Source organism: Lingula anatina, chromosome 2 (genome assembly GCF_051362555.1).
Source record: "Lingula anatina isolate TDL-2025a chromosome 2, LinAna3.0, whole genome shotgun sequence".
Classification (NCBI taxonomy): Eukaryota; Metazoa; Brachiopoda; class Lingulata; order Lingulida; family Lingulidae; genus Lingula; species Lingula anatina.
In genome coordinates, this window is record NC_141768.1 from 10,599,319 (window position 1) to 10,622,533 (window position 23,215).

General features: G+C 34.0%; 1 protein-coding gene across 31 annotated transcripts; it reads right to left on the bottom strand.

Moving 5' to 3' along the window:
- On the bottom strand, nucleotides 1-23,130 carry LOC106164208 (uncharacterized). Of its 31 annotated transcripts, none has more exons than XM_087006129.1 (31): nucleotides 22,942-23,130; nucleotides 21,621-22,377; nucleotides 19,141-19,268; nucleotides 18,864-18,927; nucleotides 18,373-18,617; nucleotides 18,106-18,137; nucleotides 17,650-17,824; nucleotides 17,107-17,403; nucleotides 16,579-16,734; nucleotides 15,631-15,786; nucleotides 15,290-15,445; nucleotides 14,098-14,253; nucleotides 13,558-13,707; nucleotides 12,416-12,514; nucleotides 11,230-11,376; nucleotides 10,910-10,972; nucleotides 10,068-10,217; nucleotides 9,650-9,754; nucleotides 8,525-8,617; nucleotides 8,113-8,208; nucleotides 7,718-7,810; nucleotides 7,455-7,535; nucleotides 7,154-7,231; nucleotides 6,739-6,873; nucleotides 6,341-6,421; nucleotides 5,920-6,087; nucleotides 5,572-5,601; nucleotides 5,238-5,324; nucleotides 4,548-4,586; nucleotides 4,028-4,105; nucleotides 1-1,621 (listed from the first exon to the last, which is right to left on the bottom strand). In XM_087006129.1, exons 2-31 carry the CDS (start codon nucleotides 22,273-22,275, stop codon nucleotides 1,577-1,579), a joined length of 4,038 nt encoding a protein of 1,345 aa, XP_086862255.1. In that variant the 5' UTR covers nucleotides 22,276-22,377; nucleotides 22,942-23,130; the 3' UTR covers nucleotides 1-1,576. The 31 variants fall into 31 exon arrangements, with proteins under 31 accessions (XP_086862255.1, XP_086862254.1, XP_086862265.1 ...); XM_087006128.1 differs by having other exon boundaries at nucleotides 5,572-5,604; XM_087006139.1 differs by lacking the exon at nucleotides 16,579-16,734 and having other exon boundaries at nucleotides 5,572-5,604.
- Between the last annotated feature and the right edge of the window lie 85 nt (nucleotides 23,131-23,215).

The window sequence follows — 23,215 nt, forward strand, 5'->3', positions numbered from 1 at the left end:
TTCAACTGGCAGCTCTTTATTGAAAACCGATCACGCTGCCCCATGACAAGTGGCTTTCCAGGTGGGCCTTTTTCTGAACTAAATGTTAAAATCACAGCTAAATGAATACACACGTTGCATAAACTGATGGCCTTCTATAGGGATACGACTCCAAAATTAACGTGGCGTTAAACACGTGCTGTCGTAACGTAATCCCTCGTTTTCTTCTTCATTAGTTCAGCTAAGAAAGCTTATATATATACTAAAAAATAATGGACAGGAAATACCTATAGTAACATTATAAATCAATTTTTTTATAATCAGTATACCATGCTTCACTGTACATACGTTTTGTATATGAGACTAAGTGATCAGACAAACGTCAAAGACAAAATACTTCACATCCGTTCCTTTACATTTTGGAGTTACGGCAGTGGTGTAATCTTTAAGCTTTCACATTTCCCTATTTTCAACAATTATTACCGTCATAGCACCTTCAAAGTTGCCTGGCTTATTTGGGAGTATATTGCACAATTAATACAGTCATACGTGTAAGCAATTATCTACTACAGTATTTTTATAACGTAATGGTAAGCAAACGATGCACCGTACACCTGTTGGTTTGTCCCCACGACAGCAGCAGCACAAGGAATTTCACAGTATACGTATTGGTCCGGTATAAACTAACTAAAACAACAGGGATCATATAAAGCAACAGGGATCATAGCAATAATCTTTAATGTTTCAAGTATGGTCACAGCAGAGTGGAAAGCCATTTCTAATTCCTCTTTATCATTCCAATACTAATATAACTACAGCAATAAAAGTACACTTTTTTCAAAACTAAATGATAAGTACCTGAAAATAACCCTTTGCAAAATTTTGAATAAATAAATAAATAATTCATGAAATGAAATAAAATGTCAAAAATACTAGACTGTACTCCTTTCCAGATCAAGCCAGATACAATATTTCAATGTATATTCAAATTAAGTAATTTGCAAAATAAATACAACTTCCAATCCCATCATCAAGTGATGCTGATTGGTAACACAACATGAATAAATAATTTGTTTACCATTTTCTCCAAAAAATGGAACCACTTCAACATAATAGCAGCACAAGCTGACATCCTTTTACAATGTGAATCTTTTGCATTTTTCTACAGCGTGAAAAGCAGCCATTTACTTTTGGTGTCCTCTATGTCTCCACATCTACAATTTCATCAAGTCAAAGCTACATAAACAGTTACATTGAACATAAAAACTAGACTACTGGACTACGTGTAGACTTGTTTCTGTGGATACAGTCTCTCACATTATATAATAAATTCTAATGCAATTTATAACATTGCAGTGATAGACATGCTACATGGACAAGATTATCTCTGATATGGATATCTTTTAAGCCGTGTTCATAGCTTGACTTGATATAATAATATATCTATATATATTTTACACTGGTGTTTGTTTTATGTCCTAGCTTGATCAGTCTACTGAGTTTTTGGCAACTGGGTTCTTGGAAAATACACCATTCTAAATAATCCACATACTTATTTTTTCTTGGAGTGTAAGAGTTTATGGCAAAATGTTTTGTCCTATACTGAAGTTCCAGTGTCTCCACTCTTGGCCACTGTGACAGCCTGTAAGATACAAAATATCAATAAAAGGTATAGTACAACATGAAAGGATTCCTTTTTTACATTTCATCCCTGACACACAATAATATTTGTAGTGATAAAATCCTCAAACCAGTAAGCATTTCATCCCTAACAAAAAACAATTGATTTACCACAGATAGAGAAATCTAATATAAATATATAGATTGCAAAAATTTCATTCCAAAATTTTCAGAGTTGTTTTGAATAATAGTTGATAAATGTTATTTTATGCATACGTAGCTGTGTGGTGAAATATATCTAATATCTAAGTAGAACCCACAAGCAATATGTATTCAAACTGTATATCATATACTTTTGGGAGATATTGTTTCATTTGCATCAGAGGTAATTATCAATTGACTATCAGCCTATCATCAGCATAACAATACTGAACTATTAAAGGTATAATTATAACCAGATTGCAAAACACCACCACTGATTCTCTGACATTACCTCACTTTGACTTGTTGAAAAATAAGAAAATCCCCTTTTAAACACTAATGAAGTTACAAATAATTACAAAGCACTACAAAGCAATATACTTTATTCTATGCCACAGACAAAAGTTAACTAGTTACCAGCAGAAGTTGTACAAAAAAAAAAAAAAAAAAGAGAAGAAAAGAAATGTACCAAAAGATACTCTCCAAAAATTGCCAATGCTATAATATCGTGAGTCATATATATAATATCGTGAGTCATATATATATATATATATATATGAAGGATTATCAAATGTACTGGCATCTGTAAGCTGTTTTTGATTACTTAAAAGTCTGTGTTGAAGACTAACTAGGTTGCTGAATTCCTCCAATCTTTAACAGAATCCACACAAACATTTATGTAATTTAAACAATTTATAGATGCATTGCACTTATGATCCTACAAACCCAAATCATAAAATTATTATGTAGTTGTCTATTAATTTAGGTGTGAAAAATTAAAATGTTTGAAAAAAGTCTGGCTGCTGTAATCTTCAACAGTGGTGTGAAATAGTTTTGAGGCAAATTCATTTATATATTCTTAGGTTGACATCACACTGAAAAGATTGTCCTAAATAATTAAAAGTTAATTTTTGACACCTTGACTTGACTGATTTACAAAATCAGTATTTTGGAATAAAATAAATAAATAAATAAATAAATAAATAAATAAATAAAAATAAAAAAACTCCAATACCAAACTAAAAACAATCTTTTCACAATGATGTAAACAAAAAACGGGTTTTACAAAACCTGTATCAGCCCAGACGAATAATTTCTACATTTAAGTCTACTAACATTGGGAACGTTTATGGGTAACAATCAAAAAATGAAAAGGAATGTTTTCATAAAAAAAGCACCTATCTCACAGATTTAAATAGCCGTTTGTATATTCAAATTATTTCTCATTTTCATGTCAAAAAAGCCCCCGTCATCAATATTGATTTATCCCTATTAATATCTGACCCTACTCCTTGATGTCCCCATGATGTTAATACTTACCACCCTTTGCTGCAAGCAGAGAGAGGAAAGGAACAATGAACTATGAGTGGACAACAGTCAGGATATCGAATAGGGGGAACATGTCACTGAATATAATATTCACATGCCTTTCGCAAAATTACATTAATAGTGGCTAACCATTAAACATGCCTTTTAATTACAATTTCATTTCAATATTTGGTTTTTCAGTAAGTATAAAGTGGCACAAACTTTGCAGAGTAAAATAAGCATCACTATAAACTTTTTCAGTCCTTAAAAGTCTGGAACGTAACTAGTCATACCAGCTCTTGCTCTAACCACATTAAAAGCAACTTTGCTAAAAACTGTGAAAAAAATTTCAAAATGAAAAACAAGCTAAGGAATGCAATGAATGCGAATTTCATTTTTATTCCCATGTCATTCAAAAAGGGATGCTTTAAGCGCAACACTTTATTAAGCAAGGAAGGGCTTGATGTATCTAGGGGGAAAAAAGCACTGATCCCAAATTTGTAGTTGGTTAAAAGTCAAAATCTTTATATCTAACACACAAAAAAGTGTTCAGCCTAAATGTATGCCTGGAATTCATTTAAGCGAGGTGTTTTTTCATTTCACTATAGCAAGGGTATATTTTTTACTGTATCAAACCTTGTCTGAAAGTCTAGGACCCTGTGGGGAGACAGAAATGTTGCTCTGGAAGTAGCCATTTCACCATTCAACAAAGGGAACAAATACCATGCAGTTAGGTAAATAAACAGATGTAAGATGCAATGAATTACACTATGAAGCTAAATAAAAAGTTCTGGGATGTTTTCTTGCAGATAAAAATAAAACTTAAAAAAACTTCAAAACAAAAATTTTCTGCAGAAAAATGAAAATAAACCCCACCTAAACCATTAAATGGACATGATTTTACGTGATTTTTACATACCAATCTTGCTGCTAACTGCTTGTTCTTCATGATTTCGCTCTCTAACTGTTTTTCTCTATCTGCCAGTTTGTGTTTAAGCTGAAATAACAACAATAACAATCATATATCAGAAATACTAAATGTTCACATTTTCATAAACTCAAATTATTCAAACATATCCTTAATTGTCTTATAGCACTTTATCAATCTTAATCTTAGCAATATTATGAAGTTGCATCACTGAAGAGCATTTTTAGACCAAATAAACTGGCTTTGGAACGCCAAAAAAGCTTTTTATGAAACAAGTAAGATGCACATATAAGGCTTATTTTCACTTACACTAGAGCAGATGAGGAAAACATGTCATGCATAAATGCAATGTTATATACAATGCCTTGGTCTTTTGTTTTTTGACATCAGCAATAGTACACATCAGATAACCCACTCATAAACAAAGTATATGTGATGCCCACTTGTGCTTTGCACCCGTGTACATAACATCCATCTCGTTGAATTGTGGTGGATCTTTTACTTAACTCACCTGCTCCACCTCCCCAGCTGATACTCCTGCAGTCCCATTCTGAAACAATTTTAATGTAACCAATATTACAAGAACTTTCCTGGACCATGTTCACATCAGGAGTTATTTAGACTGGAAATGGATTTGATTACCCCCTTTGACAGATGTAGTGTACTATATGTCCCTGATGACATCAATTAGTCTTTTTTCAGTCAAAGTTAGACCTTATATGAACATGACCATGTATATTTTAATAGCAAGCATGTGTTAACTTTTGTTATAAGACATCAACTCATTATTTAACATAAAATATTAAAAATATATGCTTTTTATCTAATGAACACAACTATAAGCCCAGGTTACAGTGGGGTTACATGAAGGAAGTGGCACTACTGGAACAAGACTTAAAGCAATGGTTACAGTAAGCTGGGCACATGCTCACCATATCTAAATTTTGACCAAAAAAGCAATAAATAAGTAAATAAAATAATGAGAATAATCAGCCAAATAAAAATTCTAAGGCAGAGGAAATTGAAAAAAAAAAAAATTACAAATAAATCAACAAATCAAATAAATTCAAAATTATTATCTTTATAGATAATCACAACAAATCACTCTTTGTCACTGGCAAAACATCCATGTGCCAAAATAAGCCCAGTTAAGGCCATACACATAAAAGAGTTATTACTACTGTGAAGTCAAGACACTAACCATATTAGATGGGTTTTGTGGGATATCTTTGGGAGGGTCAACTATTTCCCATTCAGACTGAGTCACCGCAAGCACAGTGGAAGTGTCCTAAGAAGCAGAAACTATTACAAGCAACACACAAGCACTTCATTCTAGTTTTTGACCTCATTCAACTCAATTGGATTAATAAATCAGCATTAATAAATATAATTCTGGATTTTCTTGGTCTAATAATTCCCATACACCAATTTCCTACGACCCAAATTCATGTCTTTTCTTGCCCCATCCCTCACACCCATATGCAAGACTACACCATCAATTTCTACAGCCCAAATGTTTTCCAGGTTATACATACTCTCAGTAGAGGTTTATTAGTGGATGGACTCTGCTAAAACACAAGTAAGAGGCATGCTGATAATGCACACAGACAGAAGCATAAATGATGAGAAAAAAAGCTCTAGCACTATCTCTAGTCATGCACTACGCACTAAATTGAAGAAAATCATTACAGAGAAGAACTATTAAACTCATATGCTTAATTAATTGTATATAAGTGACAAATAAAATATCAAATCTTATAAAATAAAAACTGTTTCTTTAATAAAGTTCAAAGTTAACCTCTTTCAAATATCTTTCATTATACATCACATGATACCACTTTAAGCATTTGTATGCTGGCTAATTAACTGCAAAGCTATCTTACCTGGGTTTTTTCATTGACTTGCTGTTGTAATTTTTGCACTAATTCTGTCTCCTGTTTCAGAGCATCTTGACCTATTTTCAATTGCCCATTAAGCCTAGCATTGGCAGTGGCTAATTCCTTCTGCTTCTTTTCATTTTCTTGAAGTTTCACTTTAAGCTCTTCTAATTGCTATTAAGCCAAGCATAAGAAGAAAAGATGATAATTCTGTAGATAATGAATGTAACTTGAAGTTGAAGATAAATTTCCCTAAAAAGTAAGCTTGCAGCAAGTTTAAAGCAATGAAAGGAAGTCAGGTAAAAAAATTTATTAGAACAGTGTACATAGGTAGTAGCACATAACTTGAACATAACACAGATTTAACAAAGAATTGATGAATATAACACATGAAAACTATGGTATCACAAGTAGAAAGCAAACTAACCTGCTGTGCTTCTTCAGAAATTGGAATACACTTTTTAACATCACTCAGTTCTTGTTCCAAAGAAGAGACCTTATCCCTGGCCTAAAAAATTGCACACACACACACACAAAAAAAAAAAAAAAAAAAAAAAAAAAAAAAAAAAATATATATATATATATATATATATATATAAACTTTACATACCAAATACTACTCAGATTTGACTGATTGCACTTATTAGTGATATAGTAATTTCTAACCCTCAAAAAAAGAAAGACTAATCTAATGAATTCAACGTACATGAAGAGGTAAATTAAGTATAGACACTTGCAATTACTGCCCATCATGTACTGTCCAGAATACCCAAGAATACTCCAGAATACCCAAGCTAAAAAATTCACATAATATGCACTCTGTACCTGGTCCAGCTCCTGCTGTAACTTTTGCTTTTCACCGTTTGCACCAGAGAGTTGTGATTCAATCCCAGCCACTTTCTGCTTCCACTTCCCTTCCTCGGACTCCACACTGCCCTGAAGCTTATTCAACATGGCTTCCTGAAAGAGTCATGCACATTATCTTATATATTTTTTCACTGAGAAAACAGCCCAATTATGAGTTACAAAGAAAGGTTTAATTTAGCCTGTAACCTACTAATTATCTGTCTGATCAAAAGAAGAGAGGTGAAATGTCTGAAAGTGAAACTTGGCTTGAAGAGATGGTTATGGCAATGGCAATAATGTCATCTCAAGATGGGAATTCACGGCTACATCTAAGGTACTAAATAAACCACATCTTTTAAAAAAGCTTAGAATGAACTCCAAAAATACTACTTACTGTTTCGTCTAGCACAGACTTATAATGCTGGACTTGGGACTGCAACTGGTCTTCCCTTTCTTGTGCTTCCTTTAAATCCTGGAATTTTGACCAAATCCTAACATTTTCCATCATGTAACACAAATTACAAGTTAATTTTTAAAATTCAAGTTACCAATATTTCAATTTTCATTTTACATGAATATTCTTCTTTGTGAATGTTGCACTTAAAAGTTTTTTTTTGAAAAATCAACACTTTGTAAGTCACAACCTAACAAGGCCATCAAATTCCAAATTGTTAAACCAATGACTTCATCTTTACCTTGTTATCACTTGATGAGGATAAGGTACTGAGATACTTTTTTACTTCTGTCTCAAAACTTGACATCCAATCTGAATGTGCCTGAAATAATAAATCAATCCATTTTATTGTCCCTTTTTACATATTTGGCAGCTTTATTTCAAAGTTACAAGAGAGGATAATTGTTTAAAAAATACATCAAAAACCTAAATGGAAAAAAAAACAGGTTTTGATACCTGTAATGACCAAGGAATTTTATCTACACCACGCTTTGTTTTCCTTACCAGTGACTGGTCAACTTTGACATCGGAGAAAATCCTCTGTAAAAGCTGCCTTAGTTTGGACTGCTCTCCTGAGACCTGAGCAGACAGTTTTTCCTGAAACCAGACAAGAAAAACATAAACCATATAGAAATACTCGAGACCCGAATACAATACAATACAGTACATCCAAATGCTCACTGACATGCTTCTATTAGAAATAGGGATAAAAATCATCTGCACCTGATCAAAAAACAAGGGTCACATAGGGGGGTTAACAGCACTGGCAGGTCATTGGTGGTTTATCAATAATCACACCCTAGCTGTAATAAAGGTTAACACTTTTCTATTATAAAACATTAATGCATAATGGCTGATACGTGAAAAAAAAATGGTGAAAATCGGACAAAATTGCTTACAGATTCTTTTTTAGCTTGAGCTGCTAGTTTTTCTTGTACACTTTTTTCAGCACTATTCAGTGCCTCCATTGCCTTCCAATTCTTTTCTCTAAGTTCCTGGAAATCCAAGAGGTCTTTTAATAAAACTATGACCACTTTTAAACTAGTGGTTTAAAACACTGAGAATGAAACAATATGTAAAAATCTATCTCCCAAAAATGCATTTCTAGTAAAAAAAAGTTTTAAAATGACAATACTCAAAAATTAGACAAAAAAAAAAGTACCAAATTCCTTCAAAGTCTTCTGTGGTCTACAAAATCATATGCCACATCAAATTCTCAAGTGACCGTTCAATGTTTCTCCAAAAATAAATCAATGCCATAAATGAGGGGCATCACAACACTTAAAAATATGCCATTTTAACTGCCCTTACATTATTTTTCTTCCGCTGAGTTTCTAACTCATCTTTAACTTTCTTAAGTTCAGAGTTGCTACCAACAGTCTCTTCTTGTTTGTTTTGTAGAGCCTGAAAACAATTAATTAGAGGCATTGAATATATCTTATGCTTTGTTTCCCTATATCTTAGATTTCACATATCTTTATAACAGAAATAGTTTGTGACACTGCATGTCAAAAGGTCAAAAATACTCTTTATCAAACATTGGCACCTTGCCAATCTATATTTTTTCAAAGAATATATACAGCATATTGCAATTCACCATTAATATAAACAAAGAATGCAAGCAGCTACAATACTGAAATTCAAAAGCTGAAAAAGGAAAGCAGAGATCTATACAATGGATTACAAAAAAGGTAGGTAAAGTAAGCTGAACAGAAGTACATATAAATAATGAAATTTCCATGCAATAGAGGTATACACATGGTAAAAAGCTAGACATTTAGCAAAGTATTACATGTGGAGCATTTGGATGACTGAAAAATATTCAACTTAAAACATGTGACATTACATATGCATTACAATTAATTTAAGAAACAAATGCAAGGGATGGAAATAGTACAAAAAAGGCATTACCTGGGTCAACAAAACTGTTAATGAAACAATAACAAATCATATACATATTGAGAAAATATTCGCATTTCTAATTTTCAGTTTTTTTTTTTTTGATCATTTCTCAACCACTCGTGATAAAGAGTAAGCTAAAATTTCAAATTACAAATTAAGTAAAAGCAGACTATCTGAAAATATCAATAACATGTTCATATTACATGCATTTTTAGAACCATGCATTCGGGTACATTGATCTCTAGACTATAGCATGAAGCATAAGAATCCTTCCCTGTTATTTTCTTCATCTTAAAGCAGAAATAATACAGAGGCAGGCAGAATGATATTAGCCCAATTATCTTCACAAATAAATAATAATAAAATAATAATAAATAATAAAATAATAAATAATTATAAACCAGTCAGCCTGTCAAATGAATAATGAAATCAAGTAAATACAGGACAACAACAACATGTAATCTTGTCAAGACAACATAAAGACATTTGCCCAGGTAAAAGCAGGGGCTCATACTTCAACGTGAGTGAGCTTACTAAAATGGTGACCAGTTGTGATCCCAAAGTGCTGGTTAGTTCATTGATTTGAGCTGCCTTTCTATCTAACTCCGACTGAAGTAGGAAGATTTGCTCAGAAAGCTCCTAGAGGCAATCAGAAAGAGAGAGAAAAAGAGAAAATGTGATATGCTAGAAGCAGAGTGCAGCCATTATTATCCAAGTTATCCAAATGGTGAGTGGTGTTATAATCTCTTTGAGAACATCAATGATGTTTTTTAATATTGTTTCATCGAATAATTTTTAAGACGAAAACAAATACTGGACTGATACTGAAACACCGACGTTAAGGAAAATAGCAATTCAACAGAATTCCACATGCAAAGCTCCGAAAGAACCCATTTGTTACCAAAAGCTGTTTGTGTATATATATTTTAGAACTAACTCCGTGTGTGCTTACACTGTTGACCTGTCTTTGCTTTTCCATTTCAACCTTGACTTGACCAACTTCCACTATATTGACATGTAACTCTGATGTGACTTTATGCACATCAACCGGGATACTTTCATAGTAATACCCAGTAAGTTTTGGTTGTTGCAAACGAAGCTCCTGCAGGGAAAAAAGGGAGGGTTAGTTAGCAGTGTTCTGGCTTGTCAAGCAGCATGTGGTAGTCTGGTTAGGTCACCCCATGTCCCATTACCTAATATATATATTAATTATCATATGTCTAACACATCCATCAAAGCTAATAGCAAAGCACACATGGCCATATGTACCCTTACATTATCTTGTGCTTTTTTATATAAAAAAGTCTTTTGTGTAATAGGGAATGTGACACTTTTTGTTTGTGTAAAAGACAGTAAAGGAAATTCCCTCAAACTATGGTCTTGAAGGGATGAGAACGGCTATCAGCATTTTGCCACAACCAACATATAGTCAATATGTGTATAGGAAACATAGGTAATAGGTAAACCCTGATGTTATTGCCACGTAAGAAATTGGATAGCTGAAGCCAATGATACTTGATACCTGATAAAGTATCAGTGTAACACCAGACATTACTTGACCACCAATCAGAGAAAAGGTAACAAAATAATAACCAATCTTTAGCCACCTTGTAGATAGATAACTGATATTCAATACATGTTTACTCATGGGTTGAAAAGTAACAAGGTTTTCATGACTTGAATATGATATGATATGAAGGGCGTGGGAGTGGAAAGCGTCCAGGCACCAACTAAATTTTCACTAAGAGCCTTGCAACCTACAGTGTAAATAAATGCTACTAAGTGATTTCTTACATCATTCTGTTGTTTAAGCTCTGCTACAACTGATCTGAGGTCTTTGCATTCTGCCTCAAGCTCCTGTGAATATTAAAGTTATTCATTCAACTTTTTTGTAAAAGATGTGAATGTCACTAATAAAAGAATCAATTACATCATAACCATCTGTATTATTTTTTACATGTCATTGATTCATAAGAAGAAATTATTCCGTTCATAAAAAATATTGAAGAGATGTAAGCAATACATCAAGACCTTGAAATATTTAATACTATAGATGTGTACTTATGCATATTTAAAATGCATATTAAAAAAAACCTTCCCTAAAGTTATCTTACATTGAACTCTTTATCAGCATCTGCCAATTGTTTGCGCAGCGTAGTCACTGCATAAGTAGCATTATCCAGTTTTGCCTCAAGTACGAAGACTTCCTGATTGGTTGCAGACTCCCCAGATAACATCTTCCTGGCTTTCACAATAACTTCCTATATCACAGTACAGATATCGTAAATATACTCTTCAAACAGATCATCCATCTGACTCTACAAGCTGCCTCTAGTCTACTAAGCTGCGTTTCTTATTTTCACTTCCTTATTTTCATATTGAAAATAAGAAAATAACAGAAAACACTTATTAAGAAAACAAAGTTCCAAGCCTTTTCCCAATTCACCCAAAGCTGCATACAAGCATTATATAGTAATATGCATATATAGATATGATTAAAACAGGGGCATGACTAGTTATGCACTTTCTTTGATCTAAAAGGAAACCCAAACTATAAACCAGCATATTTCTTACAGAAAGAAATGCCAAATTGGTAAAAGAGATACCTCAAGCAAAAGTAGGAGATTGAAATTATGTCACATCAGTCACTTTTCTATATTATTACTTGTTCAGTTCACTTCATCTCCATCAACCCAGCATGCAGTACAATTTTGATGTGGAATCAGTTAACTTAAAAACTGACTAACTCTAGCATCCACACCCAAATCAACATGCACTGATTTGTCCTTTTTTTTTTTTTTGACATATCACATATCCATTATATTTAAGTGTAGTAAGGGTAAAAAGAAATCACTCAATCTCAAACATTTTTCATCATTAAGGCAAAGTTACATTGAGAATTCACAATTTCAAAATTCATAAAAAAAACAATGTCAATGCTGTATATGTTCTGTTAACAACATGGAACGTGTTGGGCATCAGGGATGGTATAATTGGAATTTACACAGAAACCAGCAGAAAAGCTAACACAGCAGATTCTGCATTACTACTGATTTTTCATAAACATCAAATGTTTCTACACCCTTTTTGGTGGATTGAGAATATAAAGGGTAAGGGGGTCAATTTTTTAATATACAGACCAAAATAGTAAATTACATTCTAATCAGTGATCTGAGGATGATATAAGACTGATCCCCATGTAACACTTAAGTATCCTACTCAAAATATGAACAGGCCCTGTGATATAAAAACACAGACATTCCCAAGCATAAATTAATAAACATGCCGAGCTGAGCTTACTTCATTTGCTTTTTTCAAGGCTTCTACTTCTTCTGTCAGTCTTGAGATTTCAGCATCCTTGCTGGTGGTGTCAGGGGGAGACTGAGCCTGCTGTAAAGCCTAAGGCATATCACAGAAACATGGGTGTAAAGAAAAATTACAAAAGGAAAATCATCAATCTCAAATGTAATCAGTAAGTTTGGCCAATGCCTTTACGAATCGTATTTAGATTTTAGCTTACTCAAAGCCAGTATCAATAAAAATAACTAAACTTATCAAAATTCAATACATAATTTTGAAATGCATCTATTACGTCTTTGTCACTGTAGAAATGTTTGACAGAGTAATTGGAAATGACAGATAGACATCCATCTTTGTAACACTTCAGACAGAATGAGACATATGAAGCTGGTATGATACATTTTTAATGCAGTGTATCCAGCATCAACTCAATCAAGCATACAATTTCATATATACAGATTTGCTCCCCATGACCAGGTACTGGAAAGAACAATAAGAAAAGATACCAAAGGCCACCATGCAGGAAGTTTAACTTTGGGGACAATATTTACCTATTCTAGAAGAAATTAATCCCACAACCACATTGTTACACAGGATTTCTACAGCACCAGAGTGTGTTATTATCCCAGTCCTTCCATTAAGCAAGTAAAGTCAGTGTCTTAATATTCAAGTTTCCATGCTCGTGTCTAAACATCATGCAAAAGCAGTTTGTAAACAGAGATGAATTTTTTTCAAGGCAGTGTGACTTTTCTCCACCCTCTCGTATTACAACAGTTAGTCATGCTATCAATAAACAACTTAACAACTGATCTTCCATTTAGCCCCAGTATCATGCTATTTTCCTTGTATTGTTTTATCATAAAACATGCAACGAAGCCCACAATTAACTTGCCCTAAATATCCACAATCAATATCTTTAACCATGCAGTTGGTGCTTATTTCTGACAGAGATACTGATGATTGAGAAAAAGCCCATTCCTAATATAGTCACCCATGCTTTGGTGTTAAGTAAACCTACATGCAGTTAATACATATGCATAACCACCAGGCCCTGGAATCATGCAACCATGTTAGTTTGTTGAAGACATATAAAGTGAATATAGTTGTCCTGTAACATGCTTATTAAAAGAAACCCTTCTTACATCATTGGCTTGTTTCTGTTTTTCTAATTCTTCAGTCAGCCTGTTCAGTTCTGCTTGTATCACCATGGAGCGGAGATCTGCCTTCTCTTCCACAGACTGTTCTGCTTTGGTAAGGCTTTCACTTAACTGAGCATTCTCTGCTACTAATTCCTGCCAAATGAGTTTAATATTGGAAATAAGATTTCAGCAAATACAAAAAAAAAAAAAAAAAAAAAAAAAAATAATAATAATAATAATAATAATATAAAAAAGAATGAAAAAACAGCTAACAATCTTACATCAGCATCTTCAAAACTAAAAGAAATATTTTTGAATGCATCATGACTACACTATACATAACTCCTGCTGAAAAAATCATGCTATTCCATACATGTTGCATATCTGAAAAAAGTAAGATGCTTAACCAGTTGAAAAAAGGTAACTCTGACAAAAATGTTTTTTCATAAAATTATTGCAACACCCCCCTCCTCTTCCAACAGCTGCCTCCCCAGACAACTGCTTTTCTAGAGAATTATCTACTGAATGATATGTTCAGCTTACGTCCTGGTCTTTCTTCAGTGTGACTATCTCTTGTTTTAACCTCTCCATTTCTTCCACTTTGCTGGTGAGATTGTTCTCATTCACCTTTGCCTCTTGCAGAGAACTTTCTGCTTTACTTAGGGCATCTTCTGCTCTCGTCTTCTCATTTTGAAGATCCTTAAGCAATATAGATTTCCCATAAAAAGTTTATCCAGTTGAATGATTTTAGTTTTATCCATTTGTCTAAATTCTTTTAAATATGTAAGCTCACAATGGTAAAAGCATTTTTTTTTTCATAACTGCATTACTGGAATTCTAATTTTCTTTTGACAAATGACTAGCTTGCTCATTTTTTAGCCTTCAAAGCACTTAGCACTGAGGACAAAAGTAAGTTCCCAATTGCAGGTATAACACTATGTTGCATGACACAGGGTAGGCTTCCTCTATCTATTTATAAGCATAATTGAATTTTCACTCTTCTCAAGATGTGACTGCTATCCAAGCTGATAAAAACAGAAAACACAAGATGCATTATGAACAGCATTCCTGCAGAAAAACCAGACTAAGAAAAAAATAGCATGAAGTGTTGCACCGCGGAAGCCTTAACTGGCTGTCCTGAGAGTTTACATAAGCTTCCTAATAATCATATATGATATGCAGTTAAATCCTTCATGTGGGTACTGAACTGTTTCATGCACTGACATTGATTAAATGTAAATAGATTAAATATACAAAACATCAAATGCAGACTCAACAGTTTTCTTGAAATGTCATTACATTTATAAGTGCATCCCAAAAGACATGTTAAAACATAAGCAAGCCAGACAAGTTGATGTTTATCAAAGTCTGTATTTCCATCACCAAGCATACTGTTACAAAAGACAGAGGGTTCAGAGAAACTGGCAGCCGGGATCTGGAATAATTTTAAAATGTGCAGCAGTTCACACAGGACACTGAAAGTCTGGAGAAAGCAATAGTTGAATGACATCTAAAAAGGCACTCTATGCTGGTAAAAGTGATACATTCAAGATAGCTTATTAAGCCTGATAAGACAGCAATGAATGGTTAGGCGTAAGGCTGAAAGTTACAATGCTTCAAAACCTGGAAGAACAAATTAGCATTATGAGCAGAATAATGACTAGTGCACAACAGGCAGATAGCAGTGTGATTAAATACAGCAGCCTGAAGCCCTGGAAGTACGGCTCAGACTCACTTCATTAGACTTCCTTAAGGTTTCAACCTCTTGCTTTAACTGGACCATTTCGTTGTCCTTGCCCTCCAGTTCTGCCAGGAGAACCTGGAGCTTTTCAAGAGCTTGCTGCACATTCAGTAGGTCTTCTGCTGCCTTCTGCTTTTCTATCAAAAGTTCCTGTCCATGAAGATAAAAAATCTTTACCTAATTTCTGGGCAATTTCCTCATTATTAGGCATATATAACCCAACTATGCCATTTTCTAAGCTAGGCTACATTTTCAAAAAGACCTGCAGTCACAGAACTAAAATATTCTTCAGAGGGAAATGACATATACTTTAAAAAATCTAGATGTCTGCTTACATCATATGCTTTCTTCTGCTTGTCCAATTCTTCTTGCAGAGTTTTGACCTGTGCACTATTGGCATTTGTCTCGCCATGTGAGGACTGCAGTGTCGCCACCTGTTGTTCTGCATTGGTCAACAAGGCAGCGAGTTTCTGACGCTCACTCTCCAAATTCTATCCAGATGAAATTTAGCAATCAATAACAACAGTAAAAGACTTTGCATTTATTCTTACTTCTGAATTATTACATAATTTAATATATAATATATGAGTAAAATACTCTTCATTGAGTTAATTTAAAAGAAAATGCACCGGCATGCTTATTCCTTTTAAGAACAAACTCAATATAATCTTCACTGTTAGCAAGCTATTGCTTCAGAAAGGGGTAAGGCCTAAACATTTATTGGGTTAAATGAGGATCTGGGTAACATCAAGAAATAAGCAGAATAAGCTTTGGCCAAGAATATCACAAACAATATGCTTATTAATGTTTTCTCTTTCATAATTTAAGACACATTTTCACTGACAGCTGCATCAAAAGCATATACACTAACACAATTATGCATAGCACAGCTCAAAATTGACGGCTCACAGACATCAGGTGAGTCTGGAAAGAACATGCATGTCTCTGGAGTGTGATACAGGTAATTGGGTCTGGAACTTATGACTATATGGAGCAGTTTGCATGCCAGGGTTTGACTATGCTTACAAGCAGTTAAGGGCATGTAATCTCAACTTACAATACTCAACTCAACTCAACAATTGAGAGGGTAATCAGGGAAGGAGGAAGGAATGAGAAAATTACACAGTATGCATAAACGGTTTAATGGCATATGCAATTATGCATTTTGTCATGCTATAAACCATCTTTCTAAAGACAGCAGCACCTGAAACAAAGAAAGCAGAATAACATGCGTGTTAGTATCTTAGCAGCAAAAGCTTATCTGCAACAAAAAGCTGACATACATTATAAGCAGTTTTCTGTTGTTCGAGTTCTGACGAAACTTGCTGCAGTTCTACTAGCTTGGCATTCAGTTCACCCTGAAACCCGCTCATCTCGGACACCGACTGCTGTGTCTTAGACAGTCTCTCGGCCAGATCCTGCTTTTCAGCTTCAACTTCCTGTAAATGACAGTCAAACCGCCACCATCAGATTTTTCAAAACAATAATTAAGTTCCTGGTATGGAATGAAATACACACAAAATAAGATCATCAAATAATTACTCAAAACAAATCACTCTAAATAAGTAATAATTGCACTCCAAACTGGTAATAATTGCCCAAATCACCCCTCCCCCATAAAAAAAAAGGTAGAATAAGAAACTTTAATTATGAATCAATAAAAAAAATTCAATTAAACATCGATATCTATTTTCACCTAATTAATTATAGACATATACTTTCCACTCTGTACAACTAAGGCACTTAACTGGCATAATCACTGCCATATGAAGTTTATATTCTAATCAATTTTACAGCTGCAATATACTCACATTATTTTTTGCCTTCTGCTTCTCCAGTTCTGCTGTTAAGTTCTTCAATTCTGAAGCTTGTTTTTCTATCTGTGATGTCAGATTGCTAACTTCTTCATTCTTCTTGGTTAAAAGACTTTCGCTTCCAGTTTTAGTCTGCAGCTGACTTTGCAACTTTGCTGCTTCGCTTTCTGCCCCTTGGGTCCTAGCTTTGGCAGCATCCAATTCTTGCATGGCACTCTTGCAACGTGACTCAGATTTCTGAAGTTCTTCAGCCATCTCTGTTAGTCTTTTGTTAAAGGCAGCATCACCTTCAGCCTATAAAAAAAAAAAAAAACACACACATTTTAAAAGGAAGAAATGATTTATCATGGCAGCAAGCGGGATAACTTCAAGCAATTTTTAACCATTTCTGCCTCAATTGGATTTTGGTCTTCGTAGCCAAGAAAAATATAATGCTCATCTCAATAAAAAAAATCATGCCACTGAGAAAAAAAAAATTAAAAAGCTATATACACTAAATGAATTTCAATACCTTATACCATTCATGAAAAACTCACTCACTTTCTTAGATTCCATAAACTTAATACGATCTTCATACTGTTTCAGTTTAGATTCTGCATTTAGTTTTCCATTTTCTGCTGCTGTCAATTTGCGGACATTGTTTGCCATTTCGTTCTGGATGATCTGCAGCTGGGACTGCAAATTGTGAACCTCGGGGGCCGCTGCAATCCTGCCCCTGGAAGAAACAAATATCAAAATATCTGTCCTTACATGGGTTTTTATAGCTCAAAATCAATTTGTGATATTAACACCTTAAAGATGACATCTATTCCAAGTGGGCATTTTTACAATAAAAGTGATCAATTAATTCTCCATGCCTTCCTCTAACTTAACTGAATATTTTTGTAAATCTGCACTTAATTGAACAAAAAAGGAGGCATATTGCATGAATGGTCTTAAATAAAAAATAAAATATTCTAAAAATTTCAGCTTCTTCAAGAATTAGGAAGTACATACTGTGCCAATGCTTCTTTTAGTTGACGGTTTTCCTAAAATAATAATAAGAAATATATATTCATACCATATACTAGTACCTACATTTTCGAGCATCAAAAAATGTAAAACCTTTTAGAGTATTATAATACAGAAATCTGGAGTTAAATTGTTATCTATGCTTCATTTAAGTTCTATGACATTACAAGAGAATGCATCTTTCTCTTTCCTTTCATTCTATTAAAAAAAAAAGAGTTTTAAAAAGAAATAAACTTTTTATAATAAATGTACCTGCAGTAAAACCTGGTGATCTTGAGGGTCTTTTCTCTGCAACTGGTTCTTGAGTGCTGCCACTTCCATCATGTGTTGCTCATGCGACTGCTGCATGCGCGCGTGCAATGCATCCATCTCCTGCTGCTTCAAGGTCAAACTCTCGGACATCCTTTTCTCGTACTTGGTAAAATTCTGCTTCTCCTGAGACAGCTCTTGGCGCAGTTCCTTCACCTTCTTGTTAGCAGCCATAGCCAGCTGTTGTTCTAGAAAATTTCATATGGTGTTGAAGTTTCAATAAATAGATTTTAATTCTTAATAACTTAGCTTAAATAATCAAGAAATGAAATCTATCAAACATCATCATATCAGAAATCTCAATAGGTTTGGTAATTTTCTGGCAGCTGAAAGTTTATGTTTTTAATATTCTTATTGCATTCTCCATTTATAAATTAAAGCATACAGACAAAAATTAAAATGAATTAATTCAAGGGCTAAAGAAATGCTGGTACCTTCTTGCAGGGTCTTTTCTTTCTCTTCAAGCTGTTTCTTCAAAAGTGAGACAGGATCTCCCTTCTGTAAAAAAACCATCAACACATTTCTGAAAAGATTCACTTTGTTTTATCAACATTAAACCTGCAACCATCTTTTAACTTGATAAAGAAATTCTTCAGCCAACATTAATAACCAATTGGCCTTGATATCAAACAAAGTACAGAACATTACTATTACTATGCACATATCAGACACTGATCAAAATCCACAGAATTACACAATAAGTCTCTGTACCTTGGTCCACTGTTCATTGCCCTGCTGTCTGTTAAGAAGGACATCAATCAGAGCCTGGATCTCAACATCAGTCAGCAAAGCCTTCTTCACTGCAGCTAATAACTTCTCCCCACTGAGCATCAAACCATCTAAAACGACATCAACAGAGATGATTCTCTTGTGATATTAAAGACCACTATTTATGCCCTGAGATAAAAATTTCGCAAATGGCTAGAGATACTTACTAAAAAAAAAAATCAATCCAAAATTGATATTGTAATGCCTGTGGCCAGTATGAGATTAAATAGAAACAATGAGTGCAGGAACAGATCTCATACTAAAAAAAAAAAAATATATATTCATTTTTTTGAGGGGGGGGAGGGGGGCAGAGGATGTAGAGACTTATTGAACCTGTGTGATCTATTACGTTTTAGAGCTCTTAATGGAGTAAATGCTTAATACAGCCATCCAAGTTCATACAGATATTGCATTGTATATTTTATAATCTTATCAGTACGTATCATGCTTCTTGCTACTTAAAACACCTATTAAGGAAATTATATTTATCATGTAATTATCATCTCATGTAAAAGACAGGATGAGAAAAAATACTTATATGTTAAATTGGAACAATATAAATTCATAACTTCTCCCCAAAAATGTTTTGTTCATAATGCTTAAAAATGTTGATTCTCAAGTTTTGAATAAGCAGTTTGCTTCATGTCAGAAAGTTAAATCTTTTGGGCTTCTAAAATTATAAATCTTGAAAAAGTGAGGTGTTTGAAAATTTTTAGTAATTACCGTAACAGCTTATGACAGTGCTGCAATTATCATTGGAGTCAAGGACCAATATAAGTCTTAAGACAAGGTGATCCTTGTTATCAGACAGCTTAGCAAGACCATGGTCTTATCAGTTCTACCAGAAATAATTTTAGACCAGTTAAATGCTTCATGAAAACCCCAACATTGCATAGCAAGGATCACCATCCATCAATCTTTCTACAATTTTTAAGTTTCTAATAATCTTTTTCAACTGTCTTAACTTTAGATGTCAATGTTAGGAAATTGTACACAACACATTCCACGAATGTTTTTGAATCTATTTACTTAAGACATTACTGATAGTCTAGTTCCAATTATCAAAAGTAAACTCAAAGAAGATATTTGGGTTGTACCGAGGTGGTTGGTATCACTTGTTTTCATTTAATAATTTTTATTGTTATTTTAGTTTATAGATGTATTCATCAGGAAATGTATATAAAGCACCTTGAGAGGACACCTAATTTGAAGAGCTGGCAAGTTGTTAAGTATGCTGTGAGTAAGCCATTAGCAAATAATTCAATACTGTTTATTATGGGAACGGCTTAATGATCAAAACTGGGTACTTGTGTGATGTACAATTCTTACTGTGTATTCATAGCACATCATACTGATTTTGACATATCATATGGACCATAATGAAAAAATCTTCACATCTGTTTATATCCATTACTTATACTGCACATTCAACCTCACATGAATATTTATTACTTCCTTTCTTCTCAATGCTGATTGATATCACTGTAATGAATGCTGATAACACTTATGATTAACATGCCTTTATATATTGTTCTTGTATGATATCATTCTCTGCATACTTAGCTGATTAACATAAATTTTCTTTTTAACATTAAGGCCTTGCTACAAGTGACTTGTCTGAAAGACGAGACTGTTATTTCCTAATGAATAACATATGGTTTCTTTTTCCCACCAATTTATGAGTCAGAATAATCAATAAGTGATTGTGTTCAGTTGGGCTATGCATGTGGAAAGTCATGATTTCTGTATGCAAACACTTAATTTAGATTAGCGCTAAGCCATCCTTAAGTAATTCCCCCAATCTATTTCACCATCTACTTTCATTTTCGCATAGCTAATCAAAAGAGAAATGTAACTGTAACTTTATATCATCATAACGCTTCTGAACTGTGTTGGTACAAATACAAGAGACAAAAAGTAATATAGAGGGCAAAAGACCATAAAGAGGAAAATATTGTAGAATGGCCCCAGATGTAGCATATCACAAGCAACCACTAATAGGTTGTTGAAGTCCTAAAATAGCTTCTCAACTGTTAGGAATCTCACAGCATTCCATAACAATCCCCCCCCCCCCCCCCCACCACCACCATTTTTAATCTGATTTAAGTTATAACTAAACAAAATCAAAGGATGCTTTTGACTTTTGACCTTTTTTTGATTTCAAGAAAAAATTCTCATACCCTAGATTAGTTATTCATACATCATTACTTGCACATATAAGTAGGACAGAAATTTCATAATATTTCACTGGCTTATGGTAATTACATTGAAATTAATTACAATGGATAAAGCACAAGGATAAACTGGTGTTTAGATTGTCTTATGATTAGAAAAAATTAAAGAGTTCATGTGTATAGAGAAACGCCTGAACCTTGGATGCTTCTAAAGACAATGATTTCACTGCAGAATGAAATTGCTCTCACCTCCATCTCCTTTGCTCTTCTTATTCTTCTTCCCTTCAGTTACAGGTGGTTCTGCTGCAGTTGTTAAGGCAACCTCTTGTACCATCACCTCACTCACTTCTTTCTTAACTTCTCTCTTTTCTTTGGTTTTGGTCTCAAATTGAGCATGCTCATGCATCAGCTCTACCTCATCCTTGGGTAGCTTATCTGGATGGAACAATTCAGGTGCACCCTCCTCACTTATGCTACGGCGAGGCTTCTCATTCTTGTTGACCAAAATGGACTTGGGTTTTTTCCCTTTGCGTGGCGTTGGTGGTTTGGGGTGCTCCTCTGAGGGGTCAATTATCTCAGGCTCCAGTTCATACTCAACCATTTTAGCATGATTTTCACTACTAGCTGTGGCTGTGACAGCTTCAACAACTGGAGACTCCTTTTCTTTTTCTCCACCTTTTCCCTTTCCTTTCTTATACTTCCCCTTCTTTTCTTTCTTCTCCAACTTTTGTTTCTGCTGCACCTCTTCATTTAAACGCCTCTGCTCAGCAATCACCTCTTCATAGGACTTTTCACGAATGGCAACACAAGAAATGAAATAGGCAACAATGAAGGTGATGATGAACAGGGCAGCCCCTATCAGCATAGTCTGCGAGTCCATTTGAATTAGGTTTTCTCCAGCCATAATTCAGGTGGTGAGAGACAAATTGGACAGCAATGAACACAAAATAACTCTTGGGTAGCGATTTACCCCCTTAAAGCTTGAACTAGCCTTGGCGTATTTGATCTGAAAGACAAATTACAAAGCAACTGATCTTGTGTTGAAATTCAAAACAAATATATTGTCACTCAATTCTAAAAAAATAACCCGATACAACTCAGTATCACTTTATATATTCCTTAAAACTTACTAAAAGGCCAAGGTAATATCTCCTGACTGGTCACATTCTGACTTTACGTGTGCTGTATTTCACTCTGAGCACTTTACATTAAAACCCTACACCTTAGCCATAAATTTCAGAACTGAAACCGCATGATATTATTAGTTGATACGAAACGTCTGATAATGATGCATACGAGTATTGCAAAATAACACTCAATTTTGCAATATTCGTATAAAAATCGAAGAAACTCGATTATTAAAGCACAAGTACATATCCTGTGTATAGATGAAAGTTTTGCGAACGCTGGCTTGTCCCCAAATGACACTTTCTGCTCTACATGATACCAAGGATATATAAATTTGTCCACGTTGACACGTACAGTGGGTGGTAAACAATTTTCTCTGTGCGTTCATTTGTGCAATGACGCCAACAAACAATTAGTTCTGCATACTTCAATTTTAACAAACCTTCAATTGGCCCTTTCTTTATAAATATCCCAAAGCTCTTCACATTAAAACTTTGATGATATTTCTATTTCGGGACGTTCACTGCCACCTTGCTTCCGATTATATCCAATGGCCGGCTCACGCCTTCCTCTAAATGTTACATTGAGTTTGATTGGTTATTCGTAATTACTGCTGTTGAATCATTTGCTATTTACCCCTGCCACGTAGACTAATCAATATTTACTTTTACACGATAAAATATACGGAATATTCACTACATAGGGAATAAAAATAT